The 19,410-nt window shown below is 39.8% G+C and overlaps 1 protein-coding gene across 1 annotated transcript in view; it reads left to right on the plus strand.

Moving 5' to 3' along the window:
• Window positions 1-1,011: 1,011 nt before the first annotated feature.
• Window positions 1,012-19,410, plus strand: part of SLC17A6 (solute carrier family 17 member 6) — a 31,349-nt gene continuing 12,950 nt past the window's right edge. Inside the window, exons 1-3 of the mRNA NM_001168383.3 lie at window positions 1,012-1,687; window positions 4,676-4,928; window positions 5,765-5,883. Of these exons, the coding sequence (NP_001161855.2) occupies window positions 1,602-1,687; window positions 4,676-4,928; window positions 5,765-5,883 (458 nt within the window). The 5' untranslated portion in view covers window positions 1,012-1,601. The remainder of the gene's footprint in view (window positions 1,688-4,675; window positions 4,929-5,764; window positions 5,884-19,410) is intronic.

Raw genomic sequence — 19,410 nt, forward strand, 5'->3', positions numbered from 1 at the left:
GCAGTGTTTCAATTGCATGTAGTTTTATTTGCTACTGTAATGCTTCATGGTCCTTTTACAACTTTTAAAAGAAATATTGGAAGTCTACAGTTCAGTCATCATGGGAATTACAGCACTGAAATAATTCGCTTTTCATTTATAAATGTGTTCCGTTGCTCTAAAACTTCACTAACCCAACACCAGAGGGCAACATCGGAAACGTATTTTTATATAAATCCGAAGAGCAGTTGCTTTTAGGATAATGTGGCTACATTTTCATCAGGAAGCCAAACCTTACATTTTATCATTGGCTAAGCAAGTAAAGGAGATTAATAATTTTAGAAGAAATTGATTAGAACACAAGTTTTGGTTTGTTTGTTTTTGTAATTAACAAATCTGCAGGGGCTTTAAGATTAGCATGAGCCTTAAGAGAAATAAAATGCTTTGTATGTACAGCAAAATGATAAAAGTCAGAAAATTGCAGCTATATCCTGGAAAGGAAAGTAGCTCTGTTATCAGAAGGTGCCAAGCTCATTCCTGTACTGTATATACTGCCAGAGGGGTCCAAATGGTACAATGAGCCTATTGTAATATGCAAATGCAGAGGGCACAAACGATATTGAACTATTAAGCACTTAAAAGAAAATGATTGCTAATATGATATGAAATAAGCCATGCAAGTTCATATGCTGTGAGAGATAAATAAATCTTTAGAATATATGCTATTTATAGCAAAAGTGATACTAATAGCAGCAAATGCCCCGTTTCCCCAGCAGTGCGGCTCACTGCAGGAAGGCCCTGTCCTGTCCCCCCACGACTGGCTCGGCGATGCTCTCTCAGTGGCGCAGCAAGGCCTCGTCGAGTGGCTGCCCAGGGCACGCCCTGGGCCCCACTCTGCGGAGCCGCTAGCTGCGGGCCGGGAGCTGTCCGCGGTGCTGAAAAGAGCGAAGAGGGCGGTGCGAGGTGCTGACCGCGGTGCTGAAAGAGGCGCTGAGGGTTGAGGTGACGGTCGCCGACACCGCCTTGGGGCGCGACCTGCGCGAGTGGGCGGGCAACAGCAGCACGGAGGGACCGGCGCTCCTCGTCCTCCGAACGATTTAGCTCCGGGGCGCGAGGAGCTTCGGGCGCGTTGCCCTCTGCCTACCGGGGCGAATCGCACACCTTTCCCTCCGTTCTACAGCCGGGGAAACCTTCGGCACCAAACCACGATTTCTCTGCAACGGTCCCGCGGGGGCCACTCCATCTCCTCCCAGCCGGGCATGGCCCACTCCGAGCCCGCCACTGCTGAAGGTTCCGGGGCCGAGAAGACTTTCTGACCGTGCCTCGCAGCTCCGCGCTGCCGGGAAAGCCGGGGGCTGCCTGCAGCGCTCAGCCTCCCTCTCGCTGTCGCACACAGGCGCGCTCCCTCGCCCTTTCCCCCTCCCCCCCCCGGCTCTGCACGCCGTCTCTCCCCCTCTCAAACACGCGCGCACGCTTTCTCTCACTCTCCCTTTACTCGGAGCTGCACTGATAGCCATTTAATGACGAGAAAAAGTTAAGAGATTAAACCAATATGAACCATCGTTGCTCGTAGCAGTGCCCTATCCAGAGCAGAGCAGAATCCAGCGAGCATCACTGCAGGAATGGAGTCGGTAAAACAAAGGATTTTGACCCCTGGCAAGGAGGGATTGAAGAATTTTGCCGGAAAATCTCTTGGTCAACTCTACAGGTAAGACTAAAATGTATTAGAGAACTCTAGTTCCTGGAAACAATTGAAAGCGTTTGTTAACCTTGAGCTGCTGGTCGGGGAATAGGTGTGCTTTGGGGAGGTTAGTGGTGGAGGGGCTGGGAGCTGTTTATATATCGCCGGTATAATCTGGATACTGGAAACTAGTGCTGAAGCTTCTCAATATGGCACCCTCGTAACTTCTCTATCTGATTCATAGATGCTGCCAGTAAATATGCAGCCAAAGATTACCCCATCTTTTTCGCACAAAAACAGGATCCCATCTAGAAACCATAATCAGCAGAGAGCAGCTCCCCTTGTCTTTGTTTTTTATTAATTTTGGAACACGCTCACAGGAGCTTTATCGCTGCTTTCACCAATAATTAAATAATAATAATAATTAAATAATAATAATAGTAGTCTTTCCGAGGTTTGATTAGCCTTAGCCTTTGTGTAATTCGTCGTCAGAGGAAGATAAACAAGGGTATGTATAAATAATTGATGTCCAAATGATTTTTTTTTTTTTAATTCTGAAGCTGAGAAGTATGGACGGATGTATTTAATTATTTATCCGTCTGCACTGAGAAGCGTCCACTTGTCTTATAAGTAATATACGACTGTAACTGCTAAATTCATAGGCATGCCAGCATGTTTCTGTGTGTACAAATTTCTACTATCTTCAAGCTCTGCATAGACAGAAAACAGACACAAATCCATGCATATCTAAAAAGGGTATGTATTGAAGTTGACACATCGTTCCCCATCCAATCAAGTGACTTTAATGACCTCTAGGACGTTTGAGAATAGCCTGTGAAAATCCAATGTATTTTGGATCTTCTCCTCTGTCAACACTTATTCCAACGTTGTTTCAAATTACGGATTAAAGCTAACTGCGGATTTATCTGTCTACTGTAGGTCATGTATAAGTCTTTTTTTTTTTTTTTTTTTTCCATGCCTATGCGGCAGTATTGGGCACAAGCACAAGGCTCTTCCACAGCATGAATCATAACTTCTGCTGCCATTTTCAGGGAAGGGGAGCTATTACCGAAGTGATAAGACAAAAGTGAAATTTCCATTTTAGTGGGAAGAGTACAGTTTTGAAAAGCAAAAAGGCAAAATTCAGAATTTTATCATTATATCTTCTTAAATTGTGAGGAAAAATGAAAAGGAATAATTGATAATCCAGAGTAACTGCTTAAAAATGTCGTTAAGGAAATAAACTTCTTCTTCCCCCCCTCCCACCCCCCCAAGAGATTCCACAAAACATAAATGAAACAACCGTCTCTACTGCTTTTTGCATTATCGGACAGTGAGTAATGGAGAAAACATTTGTATTTCCCAGTAAAACCTCGTTTGAACTCTACCATCAATTAACAAATGATCCAGTTACCTTTTTCTTTTTTTCTTTTTTTCTTTTTTTTTTTCTCCAACGCATAGGATTGAACTGTTTTATTTCTGATTCTAGGAATTCAAATATTTTTCATGTCCTTTATATATTACCGTCTTCCGGAAGATAATCCCGTTTAGTGGGAAGACACTCGTGAATCTTTTTACTCGTACAAACGAATTTTTAATATAAAAACACGGTATTTTCTTGTATTCGCAATTTAAGACAATAAGAAATGATGCAGTATTAAAGCATGGAAATATTTCTCCTGGCAAATAAAAATCGTTAGGATTTCAACTGAGTAGCCATGGGATAAAGTCTCCCCATTTGCTTCAAAGCACGGTCGACAATCTGAGCCTGATTCTGCTAATTGTTAGCACCCTATTAGCCCGATGAGTTAACCTCAAAGAGTAGCTCCTCCGAGGAGAATGTCTGAGGTGAGAAGACACTCCTAAGGCGGGGGTTAGGGCAGTGGCAGGAGAGAGCCCGGTGTCGGGAAATGGAGCATTCGCTCCTAGTGAGAACGGAGCTAGGATGAAAGCGGTTAGTATTTCTGTCTTTTCAATACGTCGCTTGCCGCAAGAGAAGATTCAGAGATGGATCATGGAGCATCAGCTTGATACATCCGCTATCTTTTTTTTATCCACTCTGTATTTTTAAAGATTTCTACCAAAGAAGAGAGAGAATCTGCTAAGTAAGCTTTCACTGACTGGGGGGTTGGGATTTTTTTTTCTTTTGGGGATGGGGGGAGGGAGTGGGGGGGACTTAGTTATTGATTTATTTATTTTAAGGGTGGGAGGGAGGGGCATTATTCGGTATTTTTCTGTTGATTCGACATAGCTTCATATGGTCAGCACCTTCCAGATTCCTGTACATTGGTTTCTCGGAGATGATAGGATTCCTGTGTAAAATCAAGGAAGTGCGAACGGTGAGATCGAGCTCGGAGCTGAGTTAGGAAGGTGAAACCTGCCGGGCGATCACACGCTCGCAACGTGTAGTTGAGCAGATGCGATCTTTAGCAAAGACTTCTACGAAGACGTCAGTTCTCCAAAGACAGTCATGTTTTTTTTCCACAGCATGCGACAGCCATTTTGCAAATCGAAAATAAGTAGCAATACCTCCGCACCACCCTTTCTGTTACCCTTTCTATTGTTCCCAAACCAGAAGCCAAATGCACACTGAGCTCGTTCCCCTTGGTGTTTCTAGTACGGCAGAGGGAGAATAAAACCTTCTCCAGAACACTGTTCTAGCTTCTGTGCTCTACCTCTAGGGCTACCCAACATGGCGCCTCTGCAGTGGCTACAGATGATGTCTTCTTTATGCGTCCTACATATTTAAGCAGAAGTCTTTAATGATAGGTGAGCAGTTCTCAGCTAGAGCTCCTCCCTGGGTTTCTGCAGCGGGCTGTCGCAGGGCGGAAGGGAGCTGGGGATGACTAATCGTGACTCCCACAGGTCACAGATGAAGGTGAATGGAAAACAAGGAGTAAACATCCAAAGCAAGCCGGAGGGGCGGGGGGAGCTGTGAACTTCAGCTACGCGAGGTGGCTGTGCGTTCAAGCAGCGGGGCGGCAGGGCTTGACTTTCCCTTCTTGTGTCGGTCAGAGTCCTAGAGAAGAGGCAGAAGCCCGGGGACACCATCGAGCTGACGGAAGATGGGAAGCCCATGGAAATGCCCGAGAAGAAAGCCCCGTTTTGCGACTGTACCTGCTTCGGGCTACCCCGGAGGTACATCATTGCCATCATGAGTGGACTGGGATTCTGCATTTCCTTCGGGATCCGATGTAACTTGGGAGTGGCCATCGTGGACATGGTCAATAACAGCACCATACACCGAGGAGGAAAAATTATTAAAGAGGTGGGAACCCTTCCCTCGTAACTCCCATGCCCTCTCAGTGCAGTTCCCAGCCTCAGACCAGGCACCTCAGCACAGGCAGGCAGGCTCTGCCGGCTGCGCGGCGCTCCTCCGCCGCAAGGATGCTCCCGTGCCGCCCCTCGGCTCTGCCCGCCCCCCGCCGCCCTTGGTAGCCCGGAACCTTCGCTGGGGAAAGATAAATCATTTCTGGCAATTATTTCTATTTTTCAATTGCAGTTCCCAGCGCAAAGCCATTTGGGGCAGAACGTGCGGGCAGATATGTTTTCCTTTTGCACACCACATAGGAAAACACAGATATCTCGTAAAATAAACGTAGGGAAAGGAAGACGCCGAAAAAACGACTGCAAGAGGGTGAAATGGAAACGGGGAGGTTATGCGGGAATGATTGATAAAAAAAAAAAAAAAAAAAAAAAAAAAAAAAGAATGTTTGAAAAAAATTGCGTTGAAAAGGCGTTAAATGCCGTGTTAAATCGGCTTAGAGCGTAGCGGGTGAGTGGCGGTGTGACACCTAGACGAGTAAAGCACCCAGGTGCAGACACCAAGCCCAATGTCATTCCTGAGGGGCCGCGTGCCGCAGGGCGGGAGCGGCCCGGGGAGTCCGCACGATTCTGCTGCTCTTCCAGCTGTGGGGCGGTCGGCATGGGTGCGGTGAGGAGCCGGTACCAAGGGGAGGCAGCAGGCTGTCGAGTGCCACAGCTGGCCTGAGGCTCCCCTCGACCAGCATAGTGAAGCTCTTGTGGGAACTTTCTTTAACCTGGCATGATTACAGCCTTCCTCTTCTCTTTCTCTCCTCCTCTCCCGGTTCCTTGCTCTGGAAGAAAGCGAAGTTTAACTGGGATCCTGAGACAGTTGGCATGATCCACGGCTCATTTTTCTGGGGCTACATAATCACCCAGATTCCCGGAGGGTATATCTCGTCCCGACTGGCAGCCAACAGGTAACGACGGCCTAAGTCTCCCCAGGTTCATGCACGGGGGCGAACAAGTGCGGCGGGAGGGCGGCTCCTGCTCCGGAGCTCGGTTCCACGCTCCTGGTCCGGGGCGGCCCCGCAAACCCTCCACCTGGCCCGGATGTAGGAGCTCTAAAGAAGGAAAGTAGGGAATCCGGAGAAGTGGCTGTTTCCGCGCTCCCTTTCAAACTGTCCGCTGGTTTTGTGAGGGATCTCGGCGTTCGTTTCTTTTCTCGTTATTTTCTCGTTAAAATTAGCTCTGTAAGGTTGTGGCAGCGCTGTTCTTAAGACCCGCATTCAGAGGCAAGTTTAAAGATTCATTATTTCCGCAAAGCCTGAGAGATTTTTTTTTTCCCCGAAAGAATGTTATTGTTTGTTTTGTTGTTGTTGTTGTTTTCCATGTGAAAAAGAAAACCATCGGCAGGAATTTTCCATTAACGCAAACGAACTTAGAATGGTCGACAAACACGTTTCAATGAGACACAATGAAAAGAAAGTGCAGATGGTGCGGGGACTTAAGGACTGGTTTCTATGGTGTCTGGCTATTTTTCAAGCACCCGGGGTGCGATTCTACCTGTTAATTAGATCCGCTGAGTATTCAAGACACATGACGCTTTCACATCCATACTTAATGCCACAGGCTCATCGGTTGGCGAAACAGCAAAGGTCCTAGTGCCAGTCTTCAAAACCATAACAAACTAAGTGTAAATGGTTATTAAAATCAGCAATACATACCTTTATCTATTCTCAGAAGTGTGCAACATCAAAGGTAGGCATAGGCTGATGGAGACACTTTGCCTGGGAAGAAAGCTGGTTTGTATTTATTTGAGAAAGAGGGGAGCTATGGTAAATAGGTTCCCATTCCAAGGTGAATAGCTTTTAGACAAATATCTACATTAAAAATAAAGAACGTTTACTAATGGACAGATCCTTTGTAACTGAGATAACCCTCGCTTGGTAAACAAACCCAGAATGCAACGTATATATTGAAGTGGGATATGCATTGTCTGCCAGTTTAGAGGTGCCATCTTTTTGTCAATAGCTCAGAAATCTAAAAAGGCTATTTCGAAGAACAATTAACAGCTGCCTAAAAGGTTCCTCCTTTGAGCTTTTTTTGCATCTTTGCAGAGTCTATAGCTTCTCAGAATCAATGGAAGTCTTATGTGAGTTAATACTGACGAATCTGACTCAGAGAAACAAAAGCCTGTCCTTGTTTGCCCTAGTAATGTCAGTAATTTGAATCAATACAGATTTAAAGTGGTGCAGCTACAAAGGTTTACAAGACAAAAGCGCGGACTCCCAAGAAAACTAAGTAGCTTACACATGCTACCTGACCTAGGTCATTCAAATTTTTCTTCCTCTTCATGGATATTTACACTTACATCAGTAAATATAGGCCAGTTCTAATTGCTAACCTGGACGTATTTTAATTTAGCATTTTTTCATAGATCCATGATCTGTTATTAGCATCATGGAAACTTCTGAAACAACAACACAGGGGAAATGACCACATAAACCACAGATTAAAGGAACTAGCTGCTAGTAATTGCAAACAGTAAAATATAGATGGTGTCTGACTTCTATTTAATTTGCAGATAAAAAATGGCTTAGAACAGCCTTGGATTGTTAGGTGTACTGGCTGGAATGTTACAGATTTTGACATCTGTATATTCAGATTGAAATGAAGGGGATAGCTGTAGGGTCACATGACACTCAAAATAAGGTGCAAAGCTTGATGTCTATACCTTTTCCAAGAAACCCCAGGGAGCCTAAGGTACCATTAGAATATAAGGTATAAAGTTCTGTTGTTTTATATGTTCTTCTGCCACAACCACTCCATTCAAACTATAGTGGATGAGAACAAAGACTTTTTTCTAATTATTTTAAGCATCACTGAATTTGTGACATTTGTTTCCTTTGCATTCAGAGCAAGTTTGAATTTATACAGAAAATATAACTTCAGGTATCCTCCACATAAAAAATGTCTCTACTATAGCATCACCAGATTCAAGACAAGCTATGAGAAAAAGTCCTTAGTTGAAGAAAAATCCAGATTTTTCAAGAGGGACTGAGTTTGCTTGACATGGGGATTCAGTCGAGCAACCTATTATAGAGTTTGGGTTGATATAACATGAAATTGTCACAAAGACATAACACATGGAAGAAATGCCCCTCCTGTGGTATCAAGTAAACCTTTCTACACACAATGCATTCATTTCAAGCTGGGCTGAAACCCTTTATTTTTGATTCCATCCTTATTTTAAAATGCTTACTACCAATCAAGAATTAGCAACACCAAGCTCTGAACTCTAATATATTTCTTTTCAATGGAGCCTGTAAATGGGTAGCATTTTACTGAGAGTCTTTGTTAACTGTAGAACTCAAGGCTCCTGCTGCACAGATACTCTGTTCTGCTTTGAACCGTTGCTCTTATCATGCATAGATCCCCATTACTTCTGATATATCACATATAGTGATTCACAGACATATAGTGATCTACAGATTTTTAAGCAGTAAATGGAGTTTCTCAGAAATATGCTCTTGATAGCTTTGGTCGCAATTAGTATTCATCACTGATAATTTTGCTATGGCCTTCTCAGCCCAGTGTTTAGGAAAATGCTTTATCTTAGGTTCATAGCAGGTTTACACTGCTGTAGAACCAACATGATCAAATAAAACCATCTTTGAGAATTCTAGAGAGCACTGAGAAATACTTCTTCTAGCACTTCCTTTGCCAGTGGTCAGTGGCACTTAGAATCAGAGAATCACCAAAGTTGAAAAAGACCTCCAAGATCATCCATACCAACTGTCCACCAGCCACCAATATTTCCCCACTAAATCACATCCCTTAGCACAACATCTATATGTTTCTTGAAAACTTCTGGAGATGGTTACTCAAACACCTCTCTGGGCAGCCCAATCCAGTGTCTGACCACTCTTTTGAAGAATAAGTTTTTCCTAACATCCAACCTGAACCTCCCCTGGCACAACTTGAGGTCATTCTTTCTAGTGCTATCACTAATTACATGGAAGAAGAGGCTAAACAAACCCAGGTCAGTGCACCTGTCAACCTTTGTTTACTTCCATAGAAAGAAGGAACATTCAGCACATTGCAAGAAATATAATTTTTCAAAAGATATGGACTGGGGCTTCAGGTGAGCCCTCATTTGCAGTTAGTGAAGCTTTAAACTTGTATCTCTTCAGTCGTGTGGAAACAGAGGATTCCCTTTTCCTTCTTCTTGCAGAGGAGGACTGGAACAAAATTAATGTGCAACCAACCACAGTAGGCTGAAGGAACAAAGGAAGTGCAATGTGGAGTTCTGTATGTAGGGTTTAGTTCACCGATATCTTTTCTGAAGGTCAATCAGCAATGAATCTTGACATCAAGGAAGCATAATACAATGATAGCAGAGAGTATTAAGATGTGCTCTGAACTACTAGAGAAAGTACTTTGTCACAAAGCATCCAAGTTTGTATCTAACCTAGGTTGTTCCTCAAAGACGAATTTATGTACAGCCTTATACTACAGTTCTCTTCTCCCCATATTGCTCTACAATGGGAGTAGAATTGTTTCTGCAGAGATATTTACGTAAACATCTTCATCAAGAACAAAAAACAGCTATGATTCAGAGCTTTTGAGACTGAAGGGCCAAAAACAGATGAACAGTAAGATAAATGCTTGTTGGTGACAGTGCACTCTTGCTAGTAATATCAAAGCTTTCTGTCAAAAGAATGAATACAAAGTGATAATCTATTTTGAGATTATTGGGGATTTAGTGCTGTATTCAGTGAATTTTCAGTAGTTTGAGTGTGGTTTCCATGAGAAGGACAGGACCTGAGTTACTTTTGCTTTGTTTATGGGTATTTTTCCTTGAAAAATTGTAAGGAAACATGTAAATTCAACTCTTATGCACTAATACAATGTATCCACACTAGGTAATTAGCAGAGCTTTTACTCATAGTGACAGTTAATGCTGTTTAAGAGCACAAGTTTCATACTTTTAAACTACAGGTTTGAATGTGAGCATGACAAGGGGCTATCATTATGCAATTACTATGTCGTGATTAGAAACATTATGAAACCTGTCAGTCTTCTAAATACACTAAGTCTTAATTTCTACCTAGGCCATTAAAATAACGTTAGCTGGGGTTAATCAGGCTTTGCCTCTTCTTAACAAATATTAAAAAAGAAATAATTCTCAGTGGTTGACAACCTCTTATTAAACGGAAGAAAAAGAAATAGGTGCTTTGGTAGTCTTCAAATTTAATTTATATATTTGATTTAAAAGGAACGTGATGATCAAAATGTTTAAATGTTTTAACACAATTCTAAGGTTGCAATATCGTTATAAGAAACTGAGAACTGAAATTTAATAATTATATCCTTTTGTAGTATTTTAACAACCATAGTGTAAAGAGATTTGGATGTTCTGAAGCTTTGAGAGCAGTGTCAGTACCGTCTACAAACTGGAGCAGTTTTTCTTGCCTTTGAAATCCCTCAGGATGACTGTATTTTATCTCTCCCAGAATATGCTTTTCTCTGCCTTTATACCATATAAGACACCAGGTTACTAGGATATTTGCCCACTTCACATGTAGTGTGATGGAGTCCCTTCTTGTGTTTTTCACAACCAAGTGAGAGCCTGCTGTTGGACTAGTAATACTAGTCACACTGGTAGACTACAAAGAAATTAATGTGCAACTAGTGTTCAAGGACGTATCTACTGCTATGATAGTGCTGAGCAGTCCTTAAACAAGACCTACTGTTCTATTCACATTTCATCAGCCATTTCAGGAATATGCAGAAATGTTGATAAGCTCATTAGTAAAAAATGGATCAGGCACACCAGTGATATATTAAAGATGACTTGGTAAAGTTTTTTGCTCACTAATACATATTAGGCTCAAATGCAAAGTAACATCAGGGAGTGGGAAAGCTCTGGAAAGCTGTGATGCTATTTAAGCTGTTCTATGTGATGCTCTTGTAAGGAAGTCAGTGTAATCGTGGGGTATGTATTTTTCTGTATTTAGAATGGTCAATTCTAAATTAGGTCAATGGAAATGACTATGGATCGTTGCAAGTAATTTGCGTAAGAGTATTAATATGAGTTTTTAGTAAAAAAAAAATCATAAGTGGGTTACAGGAGAGTCACAAAACTCCTAAGATAGAATATCATGTCATAAAGTGAAACAATAGCAAGAGCTATGTATTCAGTGTATCGGTATATCAAAAACAATACTTGGAAATAATTTGATTATAAAACTGAAAAAACATTGGATATAAATGTGTGTTTTAGAAAGATGTAAAAGATAGAAAGATAACAAGAATCAGTAAGAAGCAACCAGATAAAAGGGGTTATAAAAAGCATAAACATTGAAAGTAACCAGTTATATTTTAACTTTTGATATACCATTTAAAAAATAATTTAAAAACTCACTGGAAATCTGTAATAAAACGGTTGTCCTCACAAAAGCCTTACTGTGTTGTAGCAATATTTCCTCACTGATTTTCAAAATAACAGGTTAAACACATACTTACTGTTATTCAGGAACGATTCTCTGAAGTTAGTGGGTCACTGTTAGATTATACATGCTCAGGAATTCATTCCCAAGTGTGCAGTTGCATATGCAGTCTTTGACTGTAGATGCCAAATAGTGTTTCAAAAATAGATCTGCAATAATCACAGACTTTTTGGTAAAGCAATGCTGGCTGACTATTTTAACTCATTTGTATGTATTTGAACATTAGAACTCTGTTACACAGAGACCTAATGAAAGCAGAATATGAAAACTGAATGACAGTTTTTAAAAAAATATAACGAGTTACCTTATAATTCCATGATAATGACCTATATTTCCCACTATCTGGGAAATTACAAATCCTGGCACTATTCACATTAAGGGTCATCATTACAAAACTACTCTAAATTCCTCTATAACTCAGTTATCTCTCATCTCTGTTGAGCTCTTCATCATTGTCACGTTCCAGTCTGAATGAAAACACATAAAATCAAACTCTCTCTTAAAATTCCAAGTGCCATTCATCTTGTTATTACGGGCTAAATCCTTGTACCCAGTACATTGTCCAGTAGGATTATTTTCATGAATAAATTGAGTGATATTTCAGACAGCTGTATGTCAGAGTATTTCATGTCAGTCCAAAACATTTTCACTGAGTGTCATTAGTGTGTCAGTGAAATCATAATATGTTTCTCTTTAACTTAGTCTTAACGACAACAAACATAAAACATATAAGCTGAAATAGAAAGCAACCACACCTCTTTACATTCTGCCATAGGTAGATATAATATGTTGTAGTTTTTTGGTGCATAACCACAGAATGCTGAGACTGGAGCCAAATTCTGAGCTTCTGAAGACATAGGATGACCTTGCACTGCAGGAGATAACCTTTAAGTTGTACTTGCCAACGGCAACTTTCAGATTCACTTCAAAATCCTGCGGATTTAACTGGGCTACAGTCCCAGGCACTGGTGTTGGTTTTGTCTGTTTCCAGGCAGAGTAGTCTATTTTGCACACACACACACACACACACACAAAAGAAAAAAAAAAAAAAAAAAGATTTTAATTTTGTTACCCTACTGTATTGCAGTCTTTTAAGCACCAGTTACTGCAAGTAGGGTACTGGAGAACCATCTCTGGGTGGCAGGTACTGCTGCTCCCTCTGCCATATGGCTCAGGGTCTTTCCATTTTTCTGTCATGAATGATGGAGCTGTTTTCACAATATAACGATGCAACAAGGGATTTGAATCGGGGTTTTGATTGATAAAAGGGGGGCTCAGATGTGTGACAAAAATTAATAATGTATCCAAGCCCTTATTATACTAGATTAGATGACGGGAGGTCAGCTTTTACATATTAATGTTTTATGAAAGGCTTGTAATAGGATTTAGTATGAAAGGCACGGAGACACATCCCCCTCCTCTCTTCTACACACATGAATGAAAATAACTAGTTTTTATCACATTTTTAAAAAGACAGATAGAGCTGCTGTACTATGGCTTCTGGCCACAGATTGTCATTGGATAGGATTGATTTTAAGCAATTCTGTCCATGTAGTACATTCAGCCAAAGACTGACACTTGGGAATAAGCCAAGTTCCCCCCAGTGTCAGAGGTAGCATATTCTGTCTGTTTGCTAGGCAGCTGAGTTCATCGACCACTCTAATATTCATGGCATAATTCCACCTTCATTAGCCCTATGCTATTTTATGCAAACTAAGAACCTGATTCAGAAAAAAAAAACTATATTCTGCCTATCATTCATAGAGCCATGAACTCTCATGGTGGGCATTTAAGGTGAATATGTCCACAGTAGAAAGTTTAACAGAGTAGGCAGAAATGAGTCAGTGCTAGAGATAAGCCAGAATGATGATATAACTTTGCAGAACGTCTCCCCATATGGAGTTCATTTTCACTTAGTTCATATCAAATAAGCAAATTGAAGTAGAAAATATCCCAAGGAGGGTAATCAGCATAACTACGAAGTGAAAAGATAACTACAGTAAGAGAAATATTACCAGGATTATTTAGGTTATTTAAGTTACAGAGGGGATGAGCAAGTGACATGGCAGGTATGCACCGAATAAACATGAGTATAAGTAATGTAAATATTCCAGATTGACTACTCACAGTTTGCAGTCAAGAAGATAACCACTGAAGTGTGGGGAAACAGCTGGAAAAATGCAAACAATTGCCACAATATAATATGGAGGAAAAACAATTTTTTCAGAAGTTAGTACAAGCATTCTTTGCATTGACATAAGATAGACGTAAGCAAATCATCATTAATGGTGTTAGAAATTTGCTTGGAAGCTCTATACTTATCATTAACATTATATTATAACACTATAACTATTATTTTCTTTTTTTTTTCTGAGAAGAACCTGTGTTACTCTCAGTGGACTACTACAAGCCCACAAAAAACGATTTTTTTTTTTTATTTTTTTTTTTTATTTTTTTTTTTTACTATTTGGGTGTAGAATAGGAGATAATATCATCCAGATATGTCAGCACTGCCAAGTAACTGCTTCCAGCTCTCTCCCAGGTCTTGAACCTCCAGAATCCCTGCTGAATGTATGATTCCTCAGAATCTTTCAAAGAGGAAAATCTAGTCCTCTCTGAAACAGTATAGTAAATACCAGGCACTTTTCCCAAAAAATATCTACAATCACCTCTACCTGCTTTGCTATTTCAACCCAATGCAGTATCAACACTGGATTTCATGCTACAAAATGCAGTTTAGGCTGGTTGCATAGCAATATTAATGTCACTGTCATTTTGCTCTGAAAGAATCCACATTTAACCCAAACAGTGCAAATATAGTCATCTATAGCCTATATATCAGAAAACACTCCTCTAAGCAGTACAAATATAGCCTCTGAGTTTATACATTGCCAGATCCATAAAATATTTTGAAGTAAGAACATTAATGATTTGTTTTATCCAAGACCAGTCCAAGACCTGGAACTTGGTGAGATAATTTAAATGAGATGATCTAGGTTTGAAACATGATCTAGCAAATTTCAAATTTAAAGAGCAAGCCAACCCAAAGCTAATGAGCTAGAAGGAATATGTCTGAATTTTATCTAGACATATATGGGTATAATGAGCTGTAAAACAACACTGCAGGTTTGAGAGATTTCCCTGCTGAATTCAAACAGGAGAGAGAGAGGGATAATTGGGCGATAAAATGAATGAAGAAAAGGAAGATGGGATGGAAAGGGCCTAGCTTGCTTAGTGATGAAAAAGAAATAAGATAGGATTGCTATTGGGGTAAACTGCAGATACTAGAACTGCTAAAATAAGACAGTATGAGTGTAAGATATCTATCAGATCTAGGAAGCAATGAGCTGGAAAGGCTTCCAAAATAAGTAGGGCACATGCTAATTACTTCTGAGTTGGAACTTCATCTGCTTATGAAAGGATGATGTAATCCACTTGCTGGTAAGAGCACTGATCAGAATTTAATGACCTAGGAGGCTTTTACATCCAGCATCAATTACCATGATGCTGCCATCATGCGCCAAAGTCTTCAAAAAATACATTCTGGATCAAAAAAATCTTCTGTCTGAAGAGCAAATGGATCATTGTGAGAAGTATTTGGGAACTTGGTTTGACTTCTACGCATCAGTGGTAATAATGGAACTCAGCGAAGGGAGAAGGTCAAAGAGACTTCGTATTCCTGAAAGATATTGAATTAATCTATACATGCCATTTCTTTCTGGCACTTGGTCCAGTCAGACCTTGAAAGGTCTATTCTACAAACAGACTTGGGAATACTTTGGGATTTACTCATCTTCAAAATATGCAGATCAAGCTATAGCAAATATGAGTCCTCAAAATTATCTATATCAAAGTCTCAGAAGACCCTCATCACAATTAGTATAAGTGGAGAGACACCTTGTAAGAAGGGAATGTTAAGTAGCAACTAACAATCTGAAATATCAGTACATTGGTGAAATGATGATCATTGTTTTTTGCCTCCAAAATGTCATTCAGTTACTGTTCTTTATGGTTTTTCTAGTAAAGTCACTGAAAACTTGTTTAGTTTATAATGAAAACTGATGTGACACCTTCTATGCATTTGTAGCTCCCAGTTTCATTCAAGTATACATTATCTTGTTGTATAGTCTTAGGTGACCAGCGTTTACTATTCTTTAATTATTTTGGATTTTAATGACACGACATTCATAACTCATTCATACTGCATATATTTAAGCATCTTGAAGCACTTTCTTCTTGAAATAAATAGCTAAAATTACTATTTTGAGTGTATACAGCTATCTGTTTTTCTTTTTTTCAAGAATGAACTTTAGTTAAGGTACTCCATATGCTTTAGATTTGACATACTATTTTCCCTAACAGTTTATTTTTAATGAAAGTAGACCACAATTATCTGAGAATAAGGAGACATAGATAACCATAAATCTTCAATGACATTAAAGAATGACATCAATGAAATGCACTCAATTCCTACAGCTGGGGAATTGAGTCCTACTGCGCACATGGGAAAGGAGTTCTAGGTTTATGGCATCATTGGACCAATTTTTACTCCTTTGGGTAAAAGGATGCTTCCAACCAGGACTCCTTTCTCTCAGATATCATATGCGTAATCCAACACGTCACCCATCTGGTGTTCAGCATTTGGCAAGCATCTGCATTCCCACTGTTCTCAGTTCAGTTTATAAGCTGACACTTCTTTCAACCACGTAACCAAATCTATAATGCAATTCCATGCAGAATGCTCATGTAATATGAATTGCATTAAAAAAGCAAATGTGAATAGTGAGACTTCAGAGATTAGAAATCCAGAGGTGAAAATAAGTGCATTTCTTTCTCTTTAGTTTTTACCCAAAGAGGAAAATGAACCAACTGGCTTGAAAATCAAAAAGATTAATTCTTCACGCAACTTCATTCCATTCTAAGCATTTCTCCTGACTTGTCAGTGTTATTTCCTTCCTCTGTTCCCATTCCAAACATCTCTTAGTCAAATATGATTTTGCTGTTATTACTACTTGTACTACAGAAGGACTAAGTCTCAGCTCACAACTTCTGTGTAATGCTTTTGTCAGTAAAACACTGAGGTTCAATGTTAGATCCTGTCTTTTGGGACTGAGTCTACTGAGTCTAGAAATGGAAATAGATAAGCAAAGTATAATTCTTTGTTTCAAGGATTCTAGTCACTTTTGTGGGCTAGGATTTACATTTTTACCTCCTCCCTGACATACTACTACCATGTTTATTAATTTGTCCTCTGTGTATGGTTAAATTCTTTTATATATTTTAATTAGTTGCTGTTTTGGGGTCAGAAAGGAATTTTCCCTCCTATCTAGGGACTGCTGAAGGGATATCACAACAGTTTAGTTCCCTCCTAATGCCAAGGCAGAGAGTAATGGCATTGTCATTGGCCTGCTCCATCTCTGTGGCTTGCTGCAGTTTTTCCCAGACTTTACCTTAAACCTACTAAAGCTCTTCATTTATGCCATGGAGTTTAGATATGTTTTCTGGTTTTTACAGCATGCCCAGCATGAAACCAATGTTTATGGACACCTCTGAATGAAAATTCAACAGCACAGCTACTTTCCTAGGCTGGCCTCAACACAATACAGCAGGATCTGGCTCCCTCTCTAAGAAATGTTGAACTCTGGTGGTATTTGTACCTGACATATAAAGCCTTCAGCACAAGTCCACACTGCTGCAGAAGCCATGGCCAAAGAAATGTGCAGGAGGGCATGGTAGTTTAAGACTGTGTATCCATTGAGGGTCATGTTGATCTGTTCAAGATGAAATCGGAATATCAAGAGGAAAAACACATACGTGTATTAAAAAAAAACAGTGCAGTGTTAGATAGGAAGGAATGTTTGTCCCTTTGCAGGCTAAAGTCTCATTTCAAAGAGAATCATGTTTGTTCAGAAATAAACATAATCCATTTTCAATTGCCGTAAGTACAGTTATGGAAGACCACATCTGTTTGTTATGGAAACATGGGGATCGTACAGAAAAAACATGGCTTAATGTATACGTAATCTGTCTGACCTTTTTCATCAGATCTATGCAGATGAATGAGTAGTTAGGAGGAGGAGAAAAAGTAAACAAATCATAAAATCAGTAGCTTAGTAAATGTAACAAAATGGTAAGAACTGAAATAATACAACAATTCAGGGGCTTGGTGTGTGGGAGAGTAAAAATTCCTTAGAAATGCATTTTTATTTGCCAGAAACCATTATAAATAAGTTAGCTGAGATATTTAAAACATAAACAGGAAATCTGTATCAAAAAGCAGAAGCATATCACAATACTTTGTTAGGAAGAAGGATTTGGTTATAGTGGAGGGGAAATGAATGTAACAAGGAAAAGACTGATGTTATTTATGAGTGTGCATTGAGAAATGAAAAGATAATGCAAACCAAATGAAAGAAGATGCATTTGGCATTGACTGGGAGTTACAGAGGAAACAGGCTCTCTACAGTAGACATGTACTAAAATCGTAGTTTTAATTTTTTTCTTGAATGCAAATTAAAGAGACATTTCCGACAAGAATCATAAATTTAACTCTTATTTATTCTAACCTCAATTCCATAGTTATTTGGAAGAAAAATTATGGGTCTGTTTTTGAGGAAGATTTTGATAAAGCATGGCTCTGAGAAAGAACTGACACTCAAGTAACATTGTTGAGTTCTTCTATTATCTGATCCTCGGTGTAACTGAATGTTCACTTGTACTTGTGTGTCTAAATATGGGCAAGACTTTTCATTTGGAAGATGTACACCTCAGATCATTCTCTGAATTGCATTTTACTTTATTTTCTGGAAGGAACAGATTCAAGGAAACAGCTACTCTTTAGTGAACATAAGAACAAAGAAATTCTGGGAAACAGCTTTCAACTGAGGCAAACAGAAGCAGATTCCAGATACAGAAGTGAAAAACTATACTTTCCTTGAATAAATAGTTACATAACAATTTTGAAGATCTCATCCCTATAAAGAGAACAATTTTTATGTTCTATCTTAACATGATTTTGCCAGGAACAGTGACTTAAAAAGGGTTGCACTGATTAATACTAGGCAAGAATCTGCTCCAGCAAGTCTATGCACTACCACAAAGCTACAAAAGAAGAACTGACACATACAAAAATTAAGAATAATGACCAAAGTCAGTCCAAACCTGCTGACACAAACACATACACCAGTCAGTCCCAGCAAATGCACTGCTCATGCTGCCAAACGAAGGCAGAAAGAAGCTGCATGCACAGCTAGGTCGTGTCTGCCATAAGTTGCAGAGCACAGGGAACACAGTGAGTGAAGTTTCCTCTAAACACCAAGCAGTATTTCTCTGTATGGCTGCCATTTCTTACTTGTCAAACTTTTAGAAGTGGAATATATTCAACTTGCTATTAAGTGTTTGCATCAGACTGTAGTTTTAAACAGATATTACAAAAAAATAGATTTATTTAAGAGGAGTTTTCTTCTAGAAACTTATCACTTCTTCCTTAATCTGAAGTCTGTTTCTCACTAATCTATGGCACTGCACCAATTTTTGAAGAACATATGCCAAAGTTAAAGGGCTCTGTCAAATCAGTTCCACATCAGATACCACGATGGCCTGTGCTAACATATATCCAGGATTTTTTCTTAGCATTACATGACTTTGCATTAAGAAAATGGGCAGTTAAAAGTGGATTTTTAAAAATGATAGTTCATTTCACGCATGTACTTAACGTACTTTAAATAATGCAATTGTTGGGAAGCTGTTGGAGTCAAAATTCATGAGTAAGTGGCCCCTAGAAAAGAAAACAGCAGGAAGCAGCATTTCCTATGGAAAATGCTCCTGTGTTTAAGAACATACTGTCTCTGTTTGAAATTCTTCCTGCTGCTTTGGCATTTGAGGAGATTGTACTCTAGAAGTAGTGAACATGTCGCCACTTTCTTATGATTAGAGTCCCAATGAGAGTCTCTCTCTTCTGCCCAGCTACCTGTTTTAACAAAACATTTAGAG

This window comes from Gallus gallus, chromosome 5 (assembly GCF_016699485.2).
Source record: "Gallus gallus isolate bGalGal1 chromosome 5, bGalGal1.mat.broiler.GRCg7b, whole genome shotgun sequence".
Lineage (NCBI taxonomy): Eukaryota > Metazoa > Chordata > Aves > Galliformes > Phasianidae > Gallus > Gallus gallus.